The 25,132-nt window shown below is 38.0% G+C and overlaps 3 protein-coding genes across 5 annotated transcripts; 2 read left to right on the forward strand and 1 right to left on the reverse strand.

The window, feature by feature from the left end:
- The first annotated feature begins 1,180 nt into the window (after window positions 1-1,180).
- Window positions 1,181-11,473, forward strand: LOC103707488 (protein disulfide-isomerase-like). The gene is made up of 11 exons (XM_008791996.6): window positions 1,181-1,903; window positions 3,423-3,453; window positions 3,573-3,860; window positions 3,961-4,149; window positions 4,316-4,441; window positions 4,842-4,979; window positions 5,072-5,191; window positions 5,388-5,505; window positions 6,599-6,711; window positions 7,878-8,086; window positions 11,172-11,473. Exons 1-10 carry the CDS (start codon window positions 1,557-1,559, stop codon window positions 8,079-8,081), a joined length of 1,674 nt encoding a protein of 557 aa, XP_008790218.4. The 5' UTR covers window positions 1,181-1,556; the 3' UTR covers window positions 8,082-8,086; window positions 11,172-11,473.
- A 1,921-nt stretch (window positions 11,474-13,394) lies between these two features.
- Window positions 13,395-14,798, forward strand: LOC103707489 (uncharacterized). Of its 3 annotated transcripts, none has more exons than XM_026804825.4 (2): window positions 13,395-13,552; window positions 13,716-14,798. In XM_026804825.4, exons 1-2 carry the CDS (start codon window positions 13,530-13,532, stop codon window positions 14,602-14,604), a joined length of 912 nt encoding a protein of 303 aa, XP_026660626.2. In that variant the 5' UTR covers window positions 13,395-13,529; the 3' UTR covers window positions 14,605-14,798. The 3 variants fall into 3 exon arrangements, with proteins under 3 accessions (XP_026660626.2, XP_088576539.1, XP_017698395.2); XM_017842906.5 differs by having other exon boundaries at window positions 13,518-13,631; XM_088720413.2 differs by having other exon boundaries at window positions 13,492-14,798.
- Window positions 14,799-15,689: 891 nt separating this feature from the next.
- LOC103707490 (uncharacterized) lies at window positions 15,690-24,739 on the reverse strand. The gene is made up of 7 exons (XM_008791999.5): window positions 24,381-24,739; window positions 23,633-24,310; window positions 20,413-20,768; window positions 17,372-17,583; window positions 16,702-16,958; window positions 16,434-16,612; window positions 15,690-16,258 (listed from the first exon to the last, which is right to left on the reverse strand). The coding sequence occupies exons 1-7, from the start codon at window positions 24,595-24,597 to the stop codon at window positions 16,175-16,177; spliced, it is 1,983 nt and encodes a 660-aa protein (XP_008790221.2). The 5' UTR covers window positions 24,598-24,739; the 3' UTR covers window positions 15,690-16,174.
- Window positions 24,740-25,132: the final 393 nt, after the last annotated feature.

Here is a 25,132-nt window from a genome sequence, read left to right on the forward strand (position 1 = left end):
AGGGAGTTTCAAAAATTTCATGAGGAGCACTGGATTGATTTTTCTTGGTTTCTCAGGTGTAACAATAGGATGGGGGAAGCAAGACTCTGGGAGATACTTGACAAATGACAGGGCAATGACCACTGTAGACTGGGTCGACATATTTCCGGGAGCAAGAGTCAGTCTTCTTACAGGAATTGGATCGGACCATCACTTCACACTCCTGTCAGCCAGCTCTAAGTTGGGCGACGGACACTTCCCTTTCACATTTGAGAAGTTGTGTGTTCAATAGATGGCGTGCAGAGCATGGCACTATAAAGAACTGCTGAATTTGCTGAGAAGACTAAAACTTGACTCCTGAAATGGAACAGAGATTATTTGGGGCACCTGTTCCAGAAAGTAGAAAGGCTAGAACATCAAATCCAAGTCCTGAATCCTCGGCGGTGCATGTTCTTAATCAAGAAAATCAAGGAATATGATAAAGGTTTTGAAACTTCAAGAAATTTTCTAGAGATAGAGAGATTTAAACACTTCCTTCTACCATAAGTCCGCCATATTAAGAAGAGGGAAAAGCAGAATTATGCAAATTGAAATCTTGGTTTGGATGATGGATTCAAATATTGATTTTGAATTTTATTTATTATAAAATTTATTTTACAAATAAAATTAAATAACATTGTTGGATAGAATTATGTCATATCGATGGATATTGCTAATTTTATTGATTTATACGAACTGATACCACGTATATACATGCGTACATACATATATATGTATGTATGATATCGGGTTGCATGATAGGCTTAGATAAACTTGCATTTCAATACTCTAGTTGGAGAATTAATACCTCGATTCATACGAAAACGCACCAATCTTCACCTCAATCGGCAAACCACAAACATTCGATTTGCCGTTCAGCTCAAAAGAGACAATAATCGGAGGAGTCGACCTTTTCTCGCACACGGGGTGGAAACCGACGGACTTTTTGTATACGATCCGCCGCGCACCAAACATTCTGACTCCTTCCATCGACTCCTCCAACTACACAGCCCAAGGGCCGTCGCCCAGAAGTTTAACCGACGTGGCAATGCAAACCTGACGCCGCCTAGAATCCAAGGGCCACGTCGATCATCCAATTATATTGTGCCACGTCGGACGTGATCCTTCTTTTAATAGTTCCCTGGGCCGCGTAGCAAATCTCACAACAAAGAGCCGCCACCGTCTCGCGCCCACCGGAAAGGTCAAGGGGAAAAACTAAAATCCTAACAAGACCTAGATAGATGTACCCAATCCAAGAAATCCGCTTCTCATGCTTCCACGTGGACGATGCTTCCGTAGTTTCCCCTCTGGTCTCTGCCGGTCGCTCTTGACAGGTGCCTGTAACTCGACATGCAAAAATCTAGCGATTCGCATCTCTATCTCAAGAAAATCCTCGGGGTCCGCTAAAGAATCGACGGACGCGTATGTCAACTCAAAGGCTAAACAATATAATATAGATAAAATGACCACGTATCGATTATCCATTTGTTGTAATTTGTGTTTCGTGTTATGGCGGCCTCCATCAACATGCGTGACGCATGGCACGGGCGCGTTTGCTCTCCGCCTCCTCCGGTGGCACTGCGTTGTATAAATGTCTCTCTCACGTCGGGCTCTCAAAGCCCCAATTCGATCCTGTGACCTGTGAGATAGAATTGGGAAGAACTATTCTTGGGTGCTTGTCTCTCACTCCCATGGCGATTTCTAGGGTTTCGATCTGCGCCGCCTTTTTGGCGTTACTTGTGTTCTCGCCCCTCTCGCCGGCACGATCGGAAGAGGCCGGCGCCGAAGCCGTCGAGGAGTCGGCGGTGCTCACCCTTGACGCCTCCAACTTCTCCGAGACCGTCGCCAAATACCCCTTCGTCGTCGTCGAGTTCTACGCCCCATGGTAACCAAATCCCCTCTTTTTCTATCTTAATCTACTAAGCTTCTCTTAGCAAAGCCCATTCTTGTGGTTTGGATGGTAGATCCCTGTCTGGATCGGCCGACAGGGATCTTTCCTAGGGAGTATCGGAATGGATCTTGGTTTGTCGCTAACGATTTTGGACTCTTATCAATTTGGATGGAAGTTCCTCTTTTACTTAATTTTATTAAAAGAATTGTTAATAGTTTTTACGATATTTGCTTCTATGTCTTTGTTTTAATGTTGGAGTTCATCCATCCTTTTCTATCTTTACACCCCAAGTTTCTTGTTTTTGATTTCTGGTGAGTTCTCATATCAAAATTATGATTTTTCTTGAATTTGTGTCTCTTTTGGTCATATTTTCGAACTTTTTTGTTAATATTTCTTTCTTTAAAAACCTTTATATGCCTTTTATTGTGGGCGCATATTCGTTCTGAACTTTAAGATATTCTATGGCTCCATAGTGAACTTTAAGATGTTCTATGGCTCCATAGTGAACTTTAAGACGATCTATAGCTCCACCTTCTCCATGACGGTTTATTATGCTCAAACTGGTATGATTTTATTGAGATAAGGTTTTTGTTACCAATTCATGAGTAGTTGAAGCACTGTTTTTATTTTATTTTATTTTTTGTGGATTATTACTTGGAAGTAGATTTCTTTAGAATCTTGAGATAAATGTTATCATGTTATCACGCCAATGGCCTTTCTTCATTTTTGGGCACTGGCATGATACAATTCATTCTTGAGATAATATTTTTCAATTGGGATCATGCTTCATTGGACTCTTTGGCTCACATATGCGTTAGAGATGAACGCATCAAGCTATCCTTTTCTCATTGGAAATTTTGGAGGGTCACTCCTTGATTGCATGAACCTAAACTGTGAGCTACACCAGAAGGTGGATTTTTGGTTTAAGGTGACGCATGACAACCCTTATCCATGTCATCATTGCAAACTTGAAAGGTGTTGCAGTTCAACTATTCTGCTTCCACCTTTAATATGTTTATTTTCAATTCACCTCTTTGTTAGAAGGAGATTGAGACTAAACTTCATATATGCCATGGTAAAAGCATCCTTGACATGCATCTCATTTATGGTTAGACCATGGCACCACGTATTATAGTGTTTTTATAATCTAATACCAACTATTTTCAAGTTTATGTCAAAGTTGCCCTTCTATTTGACTCTCGAGATGTTAGTGCCTTCTTAGGATTTTTTTTCCCAAACAAGGAGCAGGATTATTTACGGGATGTTTTCATCAAATTCAGAATATTAACAAAGCAATAATCAAAAAATATAGTGCAATTGATCTTCAATGAGTATAGTTTATTGTAAATTTAATACTGATGCGATTACAACTTTAACTGGTTCTCCAAAGTTTTAGATCACATTCTATTTTGTTAGGCTATGTACTTTTTGTACGGAAGATAAGGTGATATTCTCTATAGAAACCACATATGTCTGTTACTGATTGTGATATACTGAACCCCTATTGTGACAGGTGTGGACATTGCAAAAGTCTTGCTCCAGAGGTAATGGTTTATCTGAAAATCACCCATGTGAACTAAGAATTTATGTGCACATGCGTTGTTTATTAAGACTGTGCATACTAATTTCTTAATGATGTTTTGGCGGGGTATTGTACTTGCAGTATGAGAAGGCTGCATCAATACTGAGTAAGCATGACCCTCCGGTTGTTCTTGCTAAAGTTGATGCCAATGATGAGAAGAACAAAGAGCTTGCCTCTAAGTATGAGGTTACGGGCTATCCCACGCTTAAGATTGTAAGGAATCAAGGAAAGAACATCCAAGAATATAAAGGTCCAAGGGAGGCTGAAGGTATAGTTGAATATCTGAAGAAACAAGTTGGTCCTGCTTCAGCTGAGATAAAATCATCAGAGGATGCTGGTACTCTCATTGGGGACAAGAAAACTGTTATTGTAAGTTATCCATATCCTTCATTGTAGTTTCCTGCACTTGCCTCTTTTATCTCTCGTGGTGTTTCATGCTGAGTTGCAATCTTATTAAACATTATTATAGGTGGGGGTGTTCCCTGATTATTCCCGTGAGGAGTTTAAAAATTTTATGGTGGTAGCTGAGAAACTGCGATCAGACTATGATTTTGGTCATACTTTGGATGCTAAGCTCCTTCCACGTGGGGATTTAACAGTCAGTGGACCTATAGTTAGGCTATTCAAGCCATTTGATGAACTTTATGTTGATTCCCAGGTATCTTTGATTCTTTGTTAATTTTAAATTTTCAGTTGTTTGCATATGCTGACAGGCATATACACCATGCATATTTATGTTTTGATTTATCTCGTTGCTAAGAGCAAAACATCTTTCTTTGACTCACTGTTTCTCTGATAAACTATTTGATTGTTATCTTGTGCAGGATTTTCATGTGGATGCTTTAGAGAATTTCATTGAAGTTGCTAGTGTGCCTAAGGTTGTTACTTTTGATAAAGATCCAAGCAACCATCCCTTTCTCATAAAATTCTTCAACAGTCCTAATGCCAAAGTAAGAACTTATTTTCTTTTCTAAAGTAAATTGTTTAATAGAAAGCTGAACTGGCAACAAATTTTGTGCAGTTTTTTTTTTTTTTTTTGTAAAGCTCTACTGTAGTCAGTGCATCAAAAGTTGAATTTTTATCAACAGACACGAGTGAACTGGTTGTGATGAATGCACTCAATATATCCAGTCTTTATTTACAATCGAATCTTTCAACCTGCTATTTCAGGATTTTGTGGTATTTCTAAGTCAATGCACTCTGGTGCATGTTTGACTCTTACCATCTGCAAATGCTTGATAATTACCTTCCTGCAAATTGATATAATTTAGTGCTGTAATCGTACATCGTGCTTCCATTTTAGCCCTCATATGTGACATGTTCTTTCTGTTGGAATCTGGTGGTGGATAGGCCATGCTCTTTTTGAATTTCAGCAGCGAGAATTTTGAAGCTTTTAAGTCCAAGTACTATGAAGTTGCTGAGCTCTACAAAGGAAAGAACATAAGCTTTCTGATTGGTGATCTTGATGCCAGCCAATCTGCATTCCAGGTTATATTCGCTCCCCCCTCTTTTTTTCCCCTTACGCTCATATAATTTGGTGGTTTTCTGATAGTTTTATGTGCAATTGGTTGGATACTTAGTTCTTTGGCCTCAAAGAAGAACAAGCACCCCTCATCATCGTACAAGAGAATGATGGCCAGAAATATCTCAAACCAAATGTAGACTCTGATCAAATTGCAACATGGGTGAAGGATTACCTGGTAATGGTTTCATTGCTTGTCTTACAAGTTGCAATAATGTCCATATCATTCTGTAACTGTGATAACATGAAGTTTATACTTAACACTCATTTTGTCTATAAGGATTTGTGCACTGTGCCTGTAGTATGGACACACTCATAGAATTAACATTATGCAATCAATTTCTGGCTTTACTAAGTTGACCGTGTGCATGCAGGATGGTAGCTTGTCGCCATTTACGAAGTCAGAGCCAATTCCTGAGGTCAATGATGAACCTGTAAAGGTGGTTGTGGCTGACAGCCTTCATGATGTGGTTTTCAAGTCTGGGAAACATGGTTGGCTCATTGCATCCATTTCCTTTTCCAAAGACATCCTTTTTCTTGTTTCTTTTTCATTAGTAGATCTGGAGCTGTTTAAAAATGTACTTTTGTAGTTTTTAAGAAATCGATCATTTTAATAACTTTTGAATGCAGTAAAATGTAATTTTATTGATTTCTTTTTTTAAAATATTCATCCGTTGGTTATTAGTTAAATTGGAATTAGCAGTTCTTTTGTCCCGTTTATCCCATAGTTGCAAGTATGATTAGTTGTATTATAATCATCTGATTTTTTGTTGAACATTCTCTTCTGGTTTCTTTTTTCCTTGATTTTGTATTTCATAGTATTCTCGCCCCCTCCTCTTTTGGGCTTGCATACATCATAGGTGGTATATGGAAGAAATTGGCAGCCTCATATCGTCATCAAGTTTGTGATGAAGCACGAAGCAGAGAACAACTAAATAGAGAATCTTAATTTTGCAAAAAACTTAAAGAGGTGAAAGAAATAAAAACTACACTAGCCCTTACAATGCTGAAACCAGACGATGAACCCTCAGCTGTGCTGTTCCCCAGCCTCTTAGTTGAATGCCCTTCTGTTCTTTCCATCCAAGTCCTTACAAATTAAATTGTCATAACATTTTTCATGATTAGTGTTGTCTCAAGTCGGTCTTGTTTACTTCTTTGATCTAAGTAGACTATGATTTTTGTTAGGAAAGGCTTTCAAAGTTCTAGTTAATTAGCAATAAAAAAAATTGTTATGTAAATATAATTATATTTATATTTATATTTATGTATGCATGCATGTGCGTGTGTGTTTGTGTGCTGTGCAGTTGTAGCTTTTTTGCAGGAGAGTTGAGTAAGCTTTTTATATCAAGTAAAGATAGTATTCATTGAGACAATCCATTGTATGTAGTGTTATGGTATAAATAGTTGAGGTTCATGACATTCTATTCCATTTAAGATGGCTAGAGAAAATATGCAGTGTTCTGGTCATATGAATTTTTTTTTGTCAAAGTCATGCTTTTCTTTTGTGTTTTCTTGCATCCTTTTCTTTACCCCCTTGCTGATATTCTTTAAATCTGCTGATCTGATTTTCATTTCTGTTCTGCAGTTCTGCTTGAATTTTATGCACCTTGGTGTGGACATTGCAAGAAACTAGCACCTATTTTAGAAGAAGTTGCTGTCTCGTTCCAAAATGACGATGAGGTTATTATTGCAAAGATGGTAAGCTTCCTTTCATCCATGATACACTGTTATAATAGTAGGGCTTTTGCCCCTGTTCTTTTGTTACTCTGTTTTAGTTTAGCAATATTTATGACAAGCTAGGCTCATGCATGCATGCATTGATGCCTATGTTTTAGTTTAGCAATATAAAGGTTGTATGGAGTGGTGTTATATTGGATTGACTAAACTTGCTGCAAGAAAAAAACAATTTATATTACGCATCTGAATGTTCCTTGAGGATCATCTCTGTTAGCATATGCTAGGTATTTAAATGTTGATAGAGGATCATGATTGTTAACATATGCTAGGTGAATTGCTAATGACAACTTTTTGCAAGTGAGTTGTAAAAAAATGTGCTGTTCTATTCACAGCTTACGCATGCATGCATTGTCCCTAATCTTAATGCTCCTTGAAGCATTCGATGCACATGGTGCTTTAGGGTGACATCTTATGTGCCTTTGGTATATGAATATAATCTATTTTTGTTAATCACTTTGGAGGTTTTTTTTACCTTTTTAATAATTCACTTGTTTCCTTACATATTTTCAATGTTAGAGTGTTTGTGTTAGAGAGAGAGAGAGAGAGAGAGATTAATATGCATAAATCTAATATAAATCTAATATAAAGGTGCAATCTGATGATTGTGATATGATTATGGTCCAGTTTGAAACTCTGGTTCAGTTCCATACTTTTATGATGATGCTACTACATGTATCAAGCTTTGTTTCATTTTGTTTGAATCAACTTGGTCAAATGAAGCATGCTTCTAGACCTGTTGGCTCTAGCATGTTACAAGATAGGCCCCTTGTTGAGACTTCTTTATGTGTGCAACTCCTTTATGCCAGCTTGACACTTCAGAGAGCAGCTAACATCCAATGTCTGAAATTGTGTTATTAGACCTTTTCTTTTAATAGGTTCATTTGGTTGTGCATTTGCTATCTCTCATATAATAGGAGTTTTTTTTCCATTATTTTACTTCCTTTACTCACCTGTTTGCACTTGTTTTTGTATATTTTATGCTGCCATTAATTTGTAATAGGACTGACCTTTTCTTTTTAATTCTTCCTTTTATGATGTTGCATTCACTTTTATTTCTAATGGTGGACAATGGAGGTCTTTTATTGTTGTCTAAATTCTGTCGTGTTTCCTTAATCTCTATTTTTTAGGATGCTACTGTAAATGATGTCCCGAAGGAGTTCAATGTTCAGGGTTTTCCAACTATGTATTTCTCTTCGGCAAGTGGCAAGCTTGTGCAATACGATGGGGGTAGGACAAAAGAGGACATCATTGATTTCATACAGAAAAATAGGGATGTGACTACTCAGAAAGATACAACTGTCCAATCCGAGTCTCTAAAAGATGAGCTATGATCAAGGTTTGTTTTATATTAACATTTTGTACTAATTGCTTATATGTGCATACCACTGTTTTTGACTTGACCTTTCCAGCTTTCTCTCCGTTACTGGTGGCATCTCATATTCCTCCCTTTAATATTGTTTACTATGATACCTTTGCGAACTTATCATCCATGAAAATTTCAATGGCATTCCTAATTTGTGAAAATCCTGTTCTTTAATATGCCAGTGGATGCTATACTAGTATCATTAACTGGTAATATCTGCAGGCAGCCACTAGATTCTTCCTGTAACTTCAAAATGATTGGAAACCTGCAATGCGGATAAATAGGTCTATGGTTTTAGTATGTGGGAGTGACATGATAATGTTGTTGTTACTGGGGGGCAACTCCATTTATGGAGGGTTGTGGCTGGGTGCAAATCTCCACTAGAGGCAAAGAATCAAGAAACATGACATAGAAGGGTCAGTTTAGTACCTTTTGGAGATCTAATTTGAATTTTCTGAATTGATTTGCCTCGTTATGAAGGGAAACATAACCTGAATGTACCTCTAATCTGTGGATTGTTGTTATTAATGCCTGAACTATGTATCTGCTAGTGTTCGTTGAGATTAGAATTTAATGAAACTCCAAATTACATTTTATGCTTTTTCTTGGATTATTTCATAAGATTATTTGGGAACTGTAATTACATCATCGGTGCATACTTCCTGGACATTTCCTCTGATAGTTTCGCAATAGCTATACAATTCTGTCAGTATGTTATTAATTTAGTAAAAGTTTAAGTTAAAAACTATAGAATGAGATTCAATATAGTCCACATGCTGTAAGAAAATCATTCCCGATACGATCTTATAGGAAGACTGATTTTCCTGTAGGTCTGGAAATGTGCACGGCAGTGCTGGGTCCAAGTTTTGCTTGACCTTGGCCAGGTCCAGAAATAATATTTTGGGCATGGCTTGGTGAAAAGAAGTCAGATAAAAGAAAACTAGTGAGAAAAGTTGGTCAAAGTTATGTGAAGGAGGATAGGGAAAGGAGTCCGAAGTCCTTAATCTGTGGAAGAACAGGATCGTATTACGCCAGGGCTTGGTGAAGTGGAGGAAGTTAGAAGGGAAAACTAGTAAACGAAGTTGCTTAAAGTTATGTGAAAGAGGATAGGGCCTTGATAGGATTTATTTTATTTTATTTTTGTATATTGGTGATCCTGACCATCCAGCAAAATCTGATATATGTTTAGAATATGACTAGTAAATAGAATATACATAAATATATTATCTGAAACATGCTTGAACTTTGGGCGTGTATCTGAAAAATACTTGAGCCTTGGGCTTGGGCAATGCTGGGACAAGGGTTTACTCAAATACAGCCTGAATGTCAAAGGAGCCTTAAATTTTATGGCAGGCCTGATGCTAGCCTATATTAGGTGCGCACCAAAGCCTCTTCCAGCCTGATGGGCCTCATTCTCATCCAGGCCCATTTCTGGCCCTGCCCATACGATTCTTTCCTTGGGTTTAGGGAAACTCGGGCTGTTCCATGGTCATCTACCTCTTGGTAACTTTGGATAAAGAAATTCTGAATGCGTCATTAGAGGTTCATTAAATGATTTAGTGAATCTTTCTGTTGTTTGGAAAATCATGAGGAATAAGGAGTCAGAACCTGTACTGTTTGCTACATGAAATAATCACAGAAGTTAACTTTTGATTACTTGTATGCAAGTGTGGTCACTGTAGTAACAATAAGCCTGAAATGAGGGGGTTATATGAAGTGCTGTTACCATGGTCCTCCTTTTGAGGTTAATGTATCAAGCAGACTGGGGAGTAGATTCTCCATGATGAAGGTTGTGGTTTAAGCATTTTAGAGGGAGCGGTTCGCGTGGTAACTTGTGCAAGGAGACTGAATAATGTTCCTAAGTTTAATTCAATTCAGTTTCATAGAGGACATGACAATCAGTGGGCTATATTATCTCATAAAAACTGCCTTTTAACATCGAGCCATGCATTCCTGCAAAATGAAAATGTCGAATGATACGTATCTTGAACCTGTCTTGTCATCATCTTTATGTCCAAAAATTGCTTCAAATAATATGTAGAATTATCCACCACTGATGTTGGATGAGAAAGAAATTGTGTTTTACTAGGTTCTAGAGTTTGTGTTAGAGGTTTCTTTTATAAGGGGCAAAATGCTGGAGATACTGTATGCAAGAAATTAAGATGACTGTGTAATGTCAAGAAGAACCTTTTGTTTATTTAAGAAAGTCAGCTTGTAACTTGTCACCCAAAGTTCTCAAGCCTCTGATTTCTCTTTATTGGGTAGAATGTAAACTGGTGGCTTTAGGCAAGTAATCTGTGGTTTTGGAAAAAATAAAATGTTGGTTCTGCTAAAGCAGACTGCAAAATCAACCCAGTAAAATTGATGTTGTTAGATGATTATATTGTTGGGCAATAAAGAGCACGAAAGCGGTTGAAGACTACTGTAATACTGATGTGAATGCTGGTATGCATTCAACAAATTTAGAAGGGCAAGGTGGACAGACCAATGTAGGGGGCTCAAATCTGCAACGCTTGGAGAACATAGAATAGTTACAGTCACTTTGATCATTAGCTCCAATGGAAGACTTGATAAAGTTCTATTGTAGTGAAAATGTAGTCCTTGATTGGAACTGGAACAATCATATACGTCATGATCCTTTAGATATAGAAAAAAGACAATATGCTCTGTTGTGCATTTGTGAGTTTGCGTCTACGTCATGAAGCATTTTGTCCAATGTTGTGGTGATTTTACTTGTCACTGATTCCATAAATTTGTGCAAACAGCTTGAGTAATTGTATTATTTCATCGGGTGATAGCTCTATTGTTTTGTCTTGGTTCCTTTATTTACAACCTTCTATTTTCAGAAGTTTTGACCTGCCTTTTGTTAGAAACTATGTGACATTGTTGTTTTAAAAATCTATGAATCTTTGTGAATATCAGTTAACAGAACTTTTTCTTAAAAATTCCCTCCCATGCTGAATTTCCACAGCCGGGTGTCTTTTGCTGGGTGTACAAGTCACGCTGTTGCTGTTGATATCTATCTGCCAGATATTTGACCGTCATTTTTCTTCTGCAGAAATATGACAATCACCTGTGGACAGAAGAGAGCATGCGTGCCCTCCGAGTGACAGGGCAGACAAACATCATGGATCATCTTAGAGAACTTTCTATCAAATCAATCTGAGGAAGATTTACTAGTATTTGATATTCCATCCATGTTCTTCTTGTTTTATCTTGACGACTGAGTTTCTCGGTCATTTGATAGTTGCAAACCTTAGTTTTGTTTTTCCATCTTGTCTCAAATTTCATTGGGCATTCACATACTCTGAGCTTAACTTTTCTATAACATAGTACATGCTTATGATGTTGATTAGGCCATCTACCTTCCTGCTGTGCGTTTGGCCCCCCAGGGGCAAATTTAAATAAATGGTCAGGCAGACATTTATTTTGCGTAATTGTTTACTTTCTCCCTTGCGCAGAAGGAGAAAATCAATTGCATGCGGCAGTATGGTTACTGAAAAATACTTGACTTGAATACTGAAAACTCTGGAAATATGATGTATACGAACTTGTATCCATGAGTAATTTAGGTGAAAATAGATTATGATTAAATTTATTGGGCAGCTATAAACCATGCATGAGCCAATTGATGACACATTCTTAGCGGGTTTTTATTACCGGCGGCGAAGTCATTTTCCAGTTCAACTTCGGGGTGATATCTCTTCTGACAGAATTCTGATCCGCTCTCTAGAACAAATACCTGAAATTCCGATGCAAATATCCTGTGTTTTCGAATTACGTTTTTAGCTGACAGGCATCACAATATGAAACCAAAGTACTAAGACATCACTTCTGAAAAGGAAAAAAACGACATTTTCCTGTATCAGTTTAGAGTTAATGCATCTGCTGCTACCTATTCCCAACCTTGACTTCCTGTTTTTATGTTTGTGAAAAGAAAAGTTTTCTTATACTCCATCCGAACAGTTTCTTCTAGTATTGTTGCACGCATATATTTTGTCTCTGAGTTATTGACTTATATGGCTTCTTTTGTGAAGTCGGCAAATGTCGTATGGCTGAACTTTTATGCAACTATGTTGTTGCACGCGTTATTTGAGGCTTTGTATGAGGTAAACAAATGAGTTCTTTATACCTGTACCTGGTGTTGGACGTTACTCTTTTAACTGGAGGAGGCGGTATAATTCTTGGGCAAAATGCGTCCGTGAACAAGTTTTGAACCCAGAGAGGATTGAAGTAGGTTTGATGCTCGTTTACTGGTCTGATGCAACCCCAGCCACTGAGTATCCATTGAGATGCATGATAGGGTCGGTGCTTTAGCCCTCATGCGTGCATGGGATCCGTATTCGCTTGTGTTTGGACCATCAAGGTGGTCATCTGAAGGCCTGTTAGACTTCATTACTAACTCTCATAAGATAGGGCCAACAGACTGCAGCCTTCTGCCTAATTAATGGCTTTCTTGTTATCTTACTTCCTTTCCCTTACCTTTTAAGTTCAAGGTGCCTGTTTTGTTGACCAACGTATTAGCTCTATTCTATTGGTTCCTTCTACATGGAAGAGGCGGACGTGCATGCCATTTCTTTAGAAGCTCTCGTCTTAGTTTTCAATCTGAAGGAGAACTTCAGACTAGTTATTATGAAGTCTCAGCAAACAAAGAGAAGCTTTAGGTGAAGCCTAGGCTGTAAACAAAGTACATGCCATCCAACCTTGCATATTTGACGGCTTTGGAATCCATATCTGCAAGTTCTACAATGCAATCTTGTTCAAGTAGAAGCATCTGCTGTTTAATCTAAATTCTAGTGCTTAGATGCTAGATTTCCACTTATATTTACGTTGACAAAGGCGTGCTCCTAGAACCATGAACCATAGAAGGTCCCTTAGACCGGAACTTATTTCCTAACAAGGGAAACATTGCAAGTGACTTTGATTTTTCTGACTGTCAGTCTGTCAACCATCGCATTTGAGATTACTTAGAACTCTGTTTCCTTGATCCCCTCATAAGTTTTCCTTCTAGACCTGCCAAGTGTGGTCAGTCAATGCTTAGAAGGTAGTCTATACTCAATAGATTGGAGGTTGCTTAATTATGGTGTCTAAAAGTTTAACAGCAACTTGTTCTTGATACTGTTGCTGCCCAAGAAAGCCAAGTCAAGCCAAGACACAAAATAGTAGGTTGCCTGTTGCGTGACTCCTCTTTCCATCCTGCTTACTTCACAATCAAACTCTTAAGCATCACGTATTCTTTGTGATATTATGTTGGTACTCCCTTCATCCTTTTCCCATCTGCCCTTCCTTTTCCCCTTCATCTGTAGAAAGAGAAGGAAAAAAAAAGAAAAATCTAAAGAAAAGTACCCCAGCCATGTAAAGGATAAGAAGTCCTTCACGATAGAAGGTATCAGATTCCACCGCCCCTAAACCAAGCATGACCAGTACTCAGAAGCCAAGGTAGGTCTCAAGACATTGCCAAAGCTTCTCCCTCTCCTTATACGAATAGGGTATTCTTCCAAGCTTAAGGCATGGGAAGGTCAGTTCTTCCATGCTTCCTATCTCGAAGCCAGCATCTTCTTTTGACCGAGGATGCCTCTGACTTCTGTTCTTCTCTCGCTAGAGATCTCGGAAGGCTGGAGCAGTCGTTGGCAAGGGACTCGGTGTCTCTCAAGTGGTCCGTCGAAGCCATGAGCCTTTTGAAGAAGATGCAGGTCGAACTCCTCGTCTTGTTCAAGAAATCCAAGCTGCCAATCTCTTATGGGGCTGAGGAGGATTGGTTTGATCAATACATGAAAGAAACTGCAACTCTTCTAGATTTCTGCAACTCACTGAAGTCCGCGGCCTCTGGAATCAATCGGTATCGCATGGTAGTAGAACTTGCAATCCATAAGCTTGGTGAAGACAATTCATCTAATATGGTTGATGTCAACAACATGGAATTCCAGAGATTCAAGAGAGTCCATGGGAATCTTTTGGATGTTGGAGTAACGAGAGAAACATTAAGACTAGGCAGTGGAATCTCATCAGGAGGCAACCATAGACAGGCGAAGAGCATGGCTGTTGTGATGCTCGCCGCTAAGACGACAATGATAGTTTTATCATTGCTCCTCGTATCAGCCATGGTTTCTCCTGTTTCCATCGACATGGGAAATGGAGCCATCAGTCATGAGGTACCTCAGCTGAAGCCATGCGTGGAGTTGCTCACGCAATTGGTCGGGCGATTTCATGAGAGAACTTCAAGGCCTGGGAGTGGCTCTGGATTGGCTTTGGTCGAGCATGAGATGGTGGATGAGGTGGTGGGACGTCTGAAAGCCCAGGTGGTGGCAGGAAGGGTTGAGGACAAAGAGAGGTTCTTGGGTGGTGTTGAGCTGCTGAGGACAAGGTCAGCTGGGCTGAGTGAGGAAGTGGAGAGGTTTGATGCTGCGGTGGATGAGGTGTTTGAGGAGGTGATCAGAGGGAGAAATGAGATGTTGGGGATTTTCAGGGATGGAGCAGTGTCTGGGGGATGAATTAATTCTTGCTGCACCAGCAGATACTTGCAAATCTCAAACATACGAAAATTTGCAAATAGTTTTTTATCTTGTTGGTTTGTTTTGATGTAATGTGATGATGTTAAAAGTGTTGAAAGCTAATTCTAGTGGGGTGTATGATGTTTATCCTGAAAAAAAAAAAAGCAGAAAAAGGTTTGGCTCAGTTATGAATATCTAAACAAGCTGGAGCCATTATTGTCAAATTTATATTTATAGGTTTTATGTTTTATTCTAAAAATGAAAATGTTGTTCAGCATAAAGAAAGCAATATTCCTGCCTGTAATCTTATGTTTAAACGATACAATCTAAAGTCGCCATCCTATTATGATCCGAATGTATCTAATGTAAACTCATGTAGTTACTATAAACTTATTTGTCTTCTGTCTTCTATTGGAATCTGAAACAATTGCTGTCCATTGTTAGATGCAAAAATAAATAGCCAAGCCACTATATTTCACGGAGAAAGTGGGCCAAGATGAAGATGATCCAAATGAGAGATCAAGGTATTATTTGATAGTAGATATTAGTCCAGTAACCTTTGCTAGCTGCCGCTCGGCTGATAAAGCCTCTATACTTGCCCTCCCACAAACTCCACAATGGGATCCAAATTACGTTTAACCACCTATCCATCTTATGGTTTTTCAATGAACCAAGCTCCTGAAACACGACCGGCATGATGCTTTGATCGGTTTTTTTGTGTATTTTTCGAGGAAAAACGGTGCAACAGCACCACCATTTCATTGAAGATCATGAAATGATGAGATTATTTCTTTGCATGCAAACATAGGGAAAACAGCCATTAAGACAACTCATTAGGGCATGAATGGAGAGCAGAAGTTCCAACAAAGCATATGATATATTTTTCTGAGACTCCATGAAAGCAAAGTATGAGGTATTTGAGGGATGACTTGTCAACAATAATAAAGCATCATGGGTAAAAAGCACCTTCTTAGCTTGGAAGGGAAGGAATTTGATACTGAAAAGGACATAAAGTTCATATTACAGCCAATGATCCGCACATAGGATTCCAGTGAAAATTGTAGACTACCATAAACCAGACCAGATTGAAAGCCTTCAGAAGCAACAGGAATGCTGTTTAAAAAATATCACTAAACTGATACAAGATTAGCAGTCAAGTCCACAGGATCATGGAAATCATTATGATCTGGCTAATGATATCAGGTGGAAATATACAAACTGCCACAAAATGCAAACAAAAATCCACAAGAATAGGACTGGTATAAATATGGGGCCAAGCCAAAATTTTACTTGATCAAATGAAATATGACACAGGAACCGGGATCTTCCGACCTCCCAAAGCAAGAGAGCTTTAACTAAAGAGGGGATGACATTATGAGAAGGGAGAAAAGGATGAATGAACAAATGCAGAATTTCAGCCTCAGCTTCACTCTTCAACATGCAGCATATCCATGATAATGACCATATTATCTTCAGGCATTGGCTGAACCATAGCGACATGCATGAATGTGAACATAACTTGCATACGAACTCTTTCCTCTTCTTTCACCAATGTTCAGGAAATCCTATCTCATCTCGTTGACTGTGCCGGGTTATTTCGCTTCTCTTCTGCTCTGTGATGGAAAAGTTTAGCTATAGATCGTCTTTCACAGTCCTGCATGCAAGTTTTAGAATTAGAAAAATTAGGACAAGACAAGCCTAGTGAGAATAGATATGCTTGACTTTTTATATGTTAACGGGTAAGTAATAGAATTAGAAGAATCGGAAGAAGACAAGTGAAAATAAACAAGCTGGATATTTTCTGAGCTGGTGTAGTGTTTGCCATGCACCTTGAACATATTAAGGTGAAAAGGTTTCCCAGGATTCATTCTGCTAAGCTTCAGATATGTGTAAGCAAAACTCAGCTGGTCACGTGGAGTAAAGCGGTCGACCTCGTTGAACCACAGGCAGGAGAACAAATTTGACATTGGTGTGTGCGCTCTCACGATGAAAGATCCTTCTGGGACATCTGCCCATAATTAACAGCAGAAATGGTCAGATTGATGCCGACATGCATATATTATATTCATGGAAAGAAGTTTAGATAAGATTTTGTACAGCTAGGAAGCAGTTTGTTGGAATCTGAGGGATCGAATCTTTTCAGTCCATCAGACTGGTAGAATTCGAACTGTTGATCAATGATGGTATGGTTGTACTTGTTCAGCTTCTTATTTTGCATCACCTCCTCCCAAACGCAATGCCGATCATAGTGATTGGAAATGGCATATTCGTAACCTCGCCGCCAAAGGAAATACTCTAGGATGAGATAAGGATCGCTCTGCAGTCGCAATTTGCTGTCCAGCCAGATTGAATACCTGAATTTAGATATTGCAAGTCCTAAAATTAGAAAATGGAAGTTGTATATGGATAGTAAAATGAAGAGCAAAGCTTTTACCTAAATCACGATCAAACAAATACGCATATGAACATCTTAACAGAACATGGAAACACAGATGAAATAGAAAGGTCAACAGACACAAATAGATTAAAGGTCCAAAAAGTAATATGAGATATTATGACTTATTCAACACTAAAAAAAGGATTTTATTTCAATAACCAAATTTACTAACCATCTAAAGCACATAGTATCCCCCCCAACCAAAAAAAAAAGAAAGAAAAGAGAGAAAAACTTGAAAAAGAAACTTGAAACCAAGACTCATGCAAGCACACTTTGCTTAAGCATTAGTCTTCATTATTTGTCATGCTAGTCGTATAGCTTCATTCTCACCTGGCAGAAGGGAAGAGACGATGTGACAAAAACTTTGGTATCTTCCCAACTCTCCGCATGTCAGCAAAAGGTAGGTTTTTAACCACTATAATCTTCCACATACCAATAAACCCCATATTATCCATATTTTGGCCTTCTGACAATAAAGTCTGCACTGTATCTTCATCCACAAACATAACGAAGCAGACATTTTTCCTTGATAGACGCGTAATCTGCAAGGAGTTTAATAATTTCAATTCAGCAACAAAAGGAAGTAAGCCTGTGTTTCATATGATGATTGACCATGCAAAGAGTTGTCATCTGCACGTGCCACTCATGAGAAAGGTAAAAGAAGTTTGTTCCAAGAAGAATCCTGCATATCTCTAATACTTGATGCATAAATATAGCAGCTATCATTTAAACAATGAGCACGACAAGCACCTTGCTTATGCTTGTTTAAAGGAGGGATTTATTGAAGGGGCATATGCATATAATCACAAAAAGAAATCATATAAATCACTCGACAAAACAGTGGACAAAATTTTTATATAAATGGATGAAGTAATTAGGGTAAAGCAAGTAATTTCTTTAAAACATGAGAATGGAATGAATGACTAAGTGAATATGAAGGAATCAAAAGGCAGCCTAGTGCACAAGGCTCCTGCCACCAAGGTCTGGGGAGGGTCAGTTGTACATAGCCTTACCACTCGTGCAAGAAAGGTTGTTTCCATTTTGTAAACCCATGAGACAAAGGTCACAGTAGAGCAACCTTACCATTGTGCCAAGACTCACTTAGGTCGCATGAAAGATTGTTGGTCCTAATTTTGATATGAAGTAGTCACTGTGATATGCTATCAAGAAAAAAAAAATGAAGAAAAGGGGAAAATCAAACTGTTATAACTCATAAGACTCCTAAATTTTCATATACATTTGCTACATTACAACTCTACTGGAACCTTCGAATATGAGCATATTATGTTTTCTTTCAGGCCTCATATCAGCTGTACATCTAGCTACTTTAGTCAGGGACAGAACAAGAGTTCTCAACATGCAGCAGCCAATCTTCATGATTGCAACTTGATCATTGTTTCAATTGTAGATATCAAGTTCCTAATTTGTTCAAGTCGGCAGGTACCACATTTACACAATCAAAGATGAAGATGCCATTAATAGGAGTAAAGGCAAGAAGGCATAGGAATCTGCACCTAATATAGGAATATTGCATCTTGAAACTTTAACTAGTACCCACTAAGGTATGCAATCTCAGTACCATATACCATATCGGTACCTTCCTGATTCAGTACGTTATGGTCAAGTATGCATCCATACTAAAACAACTCACCAATCATTTTTCTCACTTTTTATTTTGGGACATCTCAGTACTGGTCAATATGTCTTGGTACGGGTTGGTACACACCTCGGTATGGAATACAGGACGATATATGGCAGTATAGGGTCTATACTGATCCAAACTGGAGTTTGGTACCAGTTGTTGCTCGATACGGTACGATGCGCCCTATACCGAGTGGTACGACAATCCATGGTACTCAGCTTTGAAGTATCATCAACTTCATATGAACAAAGTAATATACTTGAGAATAACACCTGTTGTTCTTAGATAAGAGAAAACTAACATAGAGAAGCAAAGTTTTTTTTAAAAGAGAGAGAGAGAGAGAGGAGATGGCTTCATCTGGACTTCAGGATAAACTACTTAATTTGTTTTTCAAAGAACCATCTTTATATATGTTGATATCCTATCTGCATCTGAATATCTGTTTTATCAGTTTCCAAATTTGCATGTTCGTATTTGGATAACATATCAACATCTGAATCCATATCCATAACAGGAAAGAGATTTACAAAAAATGAATACATATCCATATCTGATACAGACATGCAGATGTTGATATTCAAACAGTTTTCAGTACAGTTGAGCTTTATCTGATTTGTTTTAAGCAGATCACATCTCAGCTTCTGCAACTGCAGTTGAAAGTGTATGTAAATATTAGGAATAATAATTCAAATGATTGTGCAGGACATATTGCAGATCATAAAGGTAACATGTGAGTCATGTTCAATACAGTAATGATCATATTGGTGCATTGTCAAGGATTTGTTGACTGACTCATCAATTTGAACAAGAAAGTTCTATGTAATTATAGTTTAACTCTTAGAGTTGAAGCAATGAAAAATTGACACTTTACCCAGAATCTGTATTTAGGGTTTTGACATGGTTAAACCGCATACGTTATAATGGGAAGATGTCACATATTTGTTTAAATTTTAGTCAACCACTTGAGGAGAAAAGCATACAAGATATTTTTGCGAGTTAACTTTAAATGTGGAGACCGTTGAAGAAAGATCCCAGACAAGTGCCACATATGACGAGAAAACCAGTTCCTGCATACTTATCCCACGAAGATTGGTCTAAGCACTGAAAGCTATTTTAGAAAAGAAATCCAATGTCTGAAATCCAATGTCTAACTCTTGTATAGTTTTATCAAGTGCAAAACAGGTGCTAATGATAGTTCCCACCAATAATATATAGGCCAGATCATTGCAATCTATGGTTGTCCGTCCTCAGCCAGAAAAAATATTTCAACCTCATGTAGTAAAGCCCACTATCAAAAATAAGAAATCTATACCAACCACTAGCATTTAGCAATAAGGTCATACAGATTAAACAAAGAATTAATTTTACAGTGAAAGCTAAAATAATGAGTCTCATGTGTAAAAATTTGAAAAAAAATGCATCATTCAGAATATCAAAAGATATATGAAACTAAATATAATATTTGGCAAGAAAATGATTTCTTTCCAATTTCAAATCGACTGACTGCCGATAGAGTTCCATAAAAGTAGATGATTCAAAAGGAAAAAATAATCCAATCAATATCTGAACAAATATACCTCCAATAAATAAGCTAAAGTTCATAAAGACTATACTGACTCAGATAGACATAAGAGAAGAGAACTAGCCACAAGAACTGCAGGGGGCAATTATAAATAAATGGGATATTTCATGCCTCTTAAATTTATAATCTTTTTTTTAAAAAAATTACCATCTTTCCAAAAGGAGTTCTTAAACGATCTGAGTTACCAAAGATGCAAGAAGATACAGCTATGTGACAACTGCTCATGTATCTCACATCATCTTCTGCAAGGTCAAATCCAGTGCTTGGTGATCCATCAGGGCCTTTAATAAAGCCACAGTTAATTTTCTGGTCATGGGCATAATATGACTCCTCTCTTTCTTGGAGAGTCTGGTGGCCAGCAAATCTTGGCTCCCAGTTCTCGGATCCAGTAGGCCTGTCTTCAACATCAGTATACTGCAAGGAAAACCTAGCAAATTTCTTGTTTTCGACAGGCTCTACAAGTAGAGCTGTAGAATTCAAAAATTTTATCTCACAAGATGAACCTGATGGACATTTCAAGAAAAAAAGTTTCAGGAAAACAGGACCAAGTAACAAAGAACAACAGTGAATATTCATTGCAGACAGACCTATATAAGGTGCCAAAAGTTTGCACCCATAGATTAAAGGCTATAAACACAATAAAGCAGAGACCTTGATAAAGGAACAAAAACAAAATGCAAGACTATAAGCACTGTAAGCAGATTCTACTGTGAAAATTCTACATTAGCAAAGCCCCACAATAAATACATTGACATGCATGTAGCCAAAAGGATTCTATAGCAGGCTTAGTGGATGCTTTGCAGTTTTGAGGTATTATTATTAAGCAGCTTCACACCATTTATAAAATGATGCATCTCTTTTAAGTAATTTACAGAAGGGAGGTTGGCTTGATTCTCTCTCATACAATTTAATGCAGATGCTATTTAGTCATTGGAATTATTGCATATGCATTAAACATGTAGTAGAAAAGACTCAAGTTGAGTAACTGAGGAAGATAATATTTAAATGGGCTATCCATAGGATTTAGTTTTTTGATTGGGTTATGTATGCATGGGCTGCTTTTATTTCTTCATAAAGTTCATGTGGAAGAAGAAGAATAAGAAGATGCACAGATAATATTCATAAGATTTATTGAGGAGGCAGAGATAAAGGGCAATATTGGAAGCTTCAAAATTGTATTATTACATGGCAATTATAGACATTTGAAGTACATTACTTGATGACACTCTCTTGTTCAGTCAGAAATAACTCATGAAAACCATATGGATTTCTTTCTAATAATCTTAACACATTATGGTGCTAATAGTTTACTATCATAAGATTTCCCAGATGGAAACTCTAGTTAAAGAAAAATAATGTTGTTGAAAGAGGGTCAATCCAGTGGATTATGAGATTAATATTATTAGTTATGACATTTTTTGCAATGGAGTTTCAGTCACTGGAACAAAAATAAATTTAGATGAAGGATACATCAAAAAATTATGAAAAGAAGAATAATCCCCAATGCATATAAAACATAAAAATATAACCAAAAGTTTCTAGATGAGAATGCAGAAGGAAACATTTAATGTAACAATTTCTACATAGACAGTGTGTCTTGGTAGTTAAAGAAAATTATAGAAATTTGTGGCTTTAGCTATAGAAAATAGGACGGCCCCATAGCAAAAGATAACTGTGAAACAAAAGCCTCACAAAATAAGGAAAAATGAGGTAGGTATAAAGTATTCATTAAGAACTATATTGAGTATCCATAAGAGAGTCAACTATGTAACAAGTAGTCTGATGAACAAAGATCTTGAAAAACCCCAGATATTACCCAATGCTACACTTGGGTCATGTCAGTTTATAAAAATAAAAAAGGTTGACAGAATAAGCCCCTTCACTGCCCAAATATGTGGTCTAAACCCTTCACATGCCTAGTCCACCACTAAAACATACTGGAACTAAAACTAGGTTTCCTTATTAGATTTTGAAAGAGTATGTTTTCCAGATGTTCCCTTTCTAATTTATCAAGATATTGGAAATCTATGTTGTTGTCCATTCTTCCTTGGCAACAAGTTGGATGATATTTGTTGGTCACATTATTTTTCATTTATTTTCTTTTCTTCCCGTATATGATTTCCTATATATTCTGATATGGTTTTTTAAAGGTCTCGCCATTTGTCTAACTAAATATTACTCCACTCCTTCCATCGATCTAGATATACGCATCTTAAAGTACATGGTTCAAAATTCAGTGGGATTGGAGAGCTCTAAAAAATAAATTAGAATAAATCACCTTAATCCTTCAATTGAACCATCCATTTCAACTTCCCATGATGCAAAATCTAAAACATCTTCATTCTGCTATCATCATGACATATGGTGTTTATTATTCATTTAGATTGCTCATCGTATATTTAAAATGATAAAATTTTGGCCAAGAGACTACTGGTAGATTTCTCTCTCTCTCTCTTCCCGCCCCTTCTGTGTGTGACCTACATACTAATTTAGTTCACATGTGCATGCTTCTGTTGTCCGTGTGACCTTATTTTAATTGTTCCATCACCTAGTGACAAGCTTCTCAAAGATCTGAAATAGCAATAAATATCTGCAACAACAGATTTCCATGCTTTCAATTCTATCAGAAATTATTGTTTCTTTTTTATTTTGATAATTTGGTCCAAGGTTATTTCCAATTACTCACTGACTATTAATGGGAGCATGGACCTACATACTGATACATTTCTATGATACGCCCACATGATGGCTGTATACTATTCTCTCTACATCTTAGATCCTTTCTTCAGCATAGCTTCCAGTTATAGATTAAGCTGTTTTAGAGACAGATTAACCAGATACAGGATCTCTTATAAGTTGCAGGTTGAATCATGAGATTGCTTACTATTTTAGTTAACCTAATTGCCATGATGGGAGTCATGTTGCAACCAAGATACCTAAAAGAACCCTTATTTAAGCAGATCAGAAGTGAGAAACCAGTTTAACAGCCCAATACATAAGGAAGATTGCCTCTTGTAATCTTATTAATGCGAACTCTACACAGACTGTTGCGTAGAGCAAAAAGGACTATGTCGTGAACCCCCTCCAAAACACAGGCTTCCAACAGATCAAGTCAGCAAAAGTGACAGGCTCAATCCATTGGTCATTGATATCCTTTTCTCTAGTCTGGGACCTCTAGTTAACAGAAGTATAGCCAACAATATAAGTTACCATATATTGTCTTAGTTGTATTTCGTAAAGCATGAATGCAGATTTGGCCTTTCCCCTCTTTCTTTGTTCTAAAAGAATTCATTTTCCTTAAAACTTAAAGTTCAAGGCACAATGAGAAATTAGAGCTCAAACATAAGTGAAGAAAATAAAAACTCACTAGAAGATTTGCGGTGCTTCGGCTTTTTCTTCGAGCCCGACTTCTTCCCAGAACTAGATGTATGGCCCTGTTCCAACTTACTCCCACGACCAATGCTTCCCAAAACCTCAGCAGAACCTTTCTCACCTGCATCCAAGAATGCAACTTTCTTGATTCCAACCATTTGACCATCACGACTATCATCGCGATGAACCCCGTTATCATGTTCCACATCATCATGATCATCCAACACATCTAAACCATCATCATACTCATCATCAGGATCAACATCTTTCACTCCATTATCCCCATTATTCTTCAGGGAGGCCTCATACTCCTGCTTATAAGAATTCAGCTCGGCCAGCCTTGCCTTATTATACAATCTTCCTCCATCTCGCTTCTCATCAAGCTTATCCTGACGATATTTGGCAAAAATCTGCCCTTTTGCACCCCTTTTCCCCTCCAAGATATGATCTTTTTTAACACTACTGCCCTTCTCCTCACTGTAGTCCTGGTCCCGGCGCCTGTCGTCCCGGTCCCAATACCTCGAATCCCGGCCGCTCGTGCCGGAGCCGTGGCCGAACTTGAGCTCCTTAGAGTACCCTGAAGAACGATTGGATCGGGGTCGGAATTCCAAATCGCTCTTCACATCATTCCCGCCAGCACCATCATCAACAGCGTCCAATTTCCCTCCAGTTTCTGCTCAGATTCAAACAAACAATGAGACTAGATCAAAGAGAGGAGGAAGATTTGGGGTAAAAGGGGGGACCTTTTCGACGGGAGAAGATGCGGGAAGATAGAAGGGCGACGAAGAGGGCGAGGGCGAGGGTCAGGGCGAGGATGGTGACGGCGGAGGGGCGGCGGTGGGGCTTGCCGGAGCGGCGGATCCGGGCGGGCTTGTGGTGGGGTAGGCGGAGGTCGGCAGCGGGGTCGTGGTGGATCCGGACCAAGAACCTCTCCGCTCCTGCTTGCCGATACTGAGCCATTTCCACATGGTTCGGGCTCTCGCTCTCTTCGTTCCTCCTCAGATCGAAAAGACCGCTGCTTTAATCTCGTTTCAATTTTTTTGTTCTTTTTTTTTTTTCTCCCTTCTAGTTTCTGAATAGGAGAGAAATCAAGTTGTAAATAATACCAACGCGGAGTCCCCGACGGGGGAGCAATGAATCCGATTCGGATCGGTTTGGAGCTAACCCTAAAATCAAATTGTTTTAAATATTTTTTTAAATTAAAATAAAAATTGAACCGACCACCTACAAAATTATTTGAAGCTAATCCAAAAAATTCAGTTTGATTTAATTCAATTTACCGGATTGATATTCTATATTATATATAAAAATATAAAAAATTAAAATGTATACATGTAGACATATATGGGTCAGATAGGGTTGGATTGATTTGAATATAATATATATTTATATATATACACATAGGGCGGATTCGGTCGGATCAGATCGGTTTGAATCGATTTTATTAAAACTCAAATCGAAACCAAATCAAGTTTTTTTGGTTCAAGACTTACTC

This window comes from Phoenix dactylifera, chromosome 4, assembly GCF_051530095.1.
Source record: "Phoenix dactylifera cultivar Ajwa chromosome 4, Ajwa_hap1_PhDact_Kaust_v1.1, whole genome shotgun sequence".
Taxonomy (NCBI): Eukaryota; Viridiplantae; Streptophyta; class Magnoliopsida; order Arecales; family Arecaceae; genus Phoenix; species Phoenix dactylifera.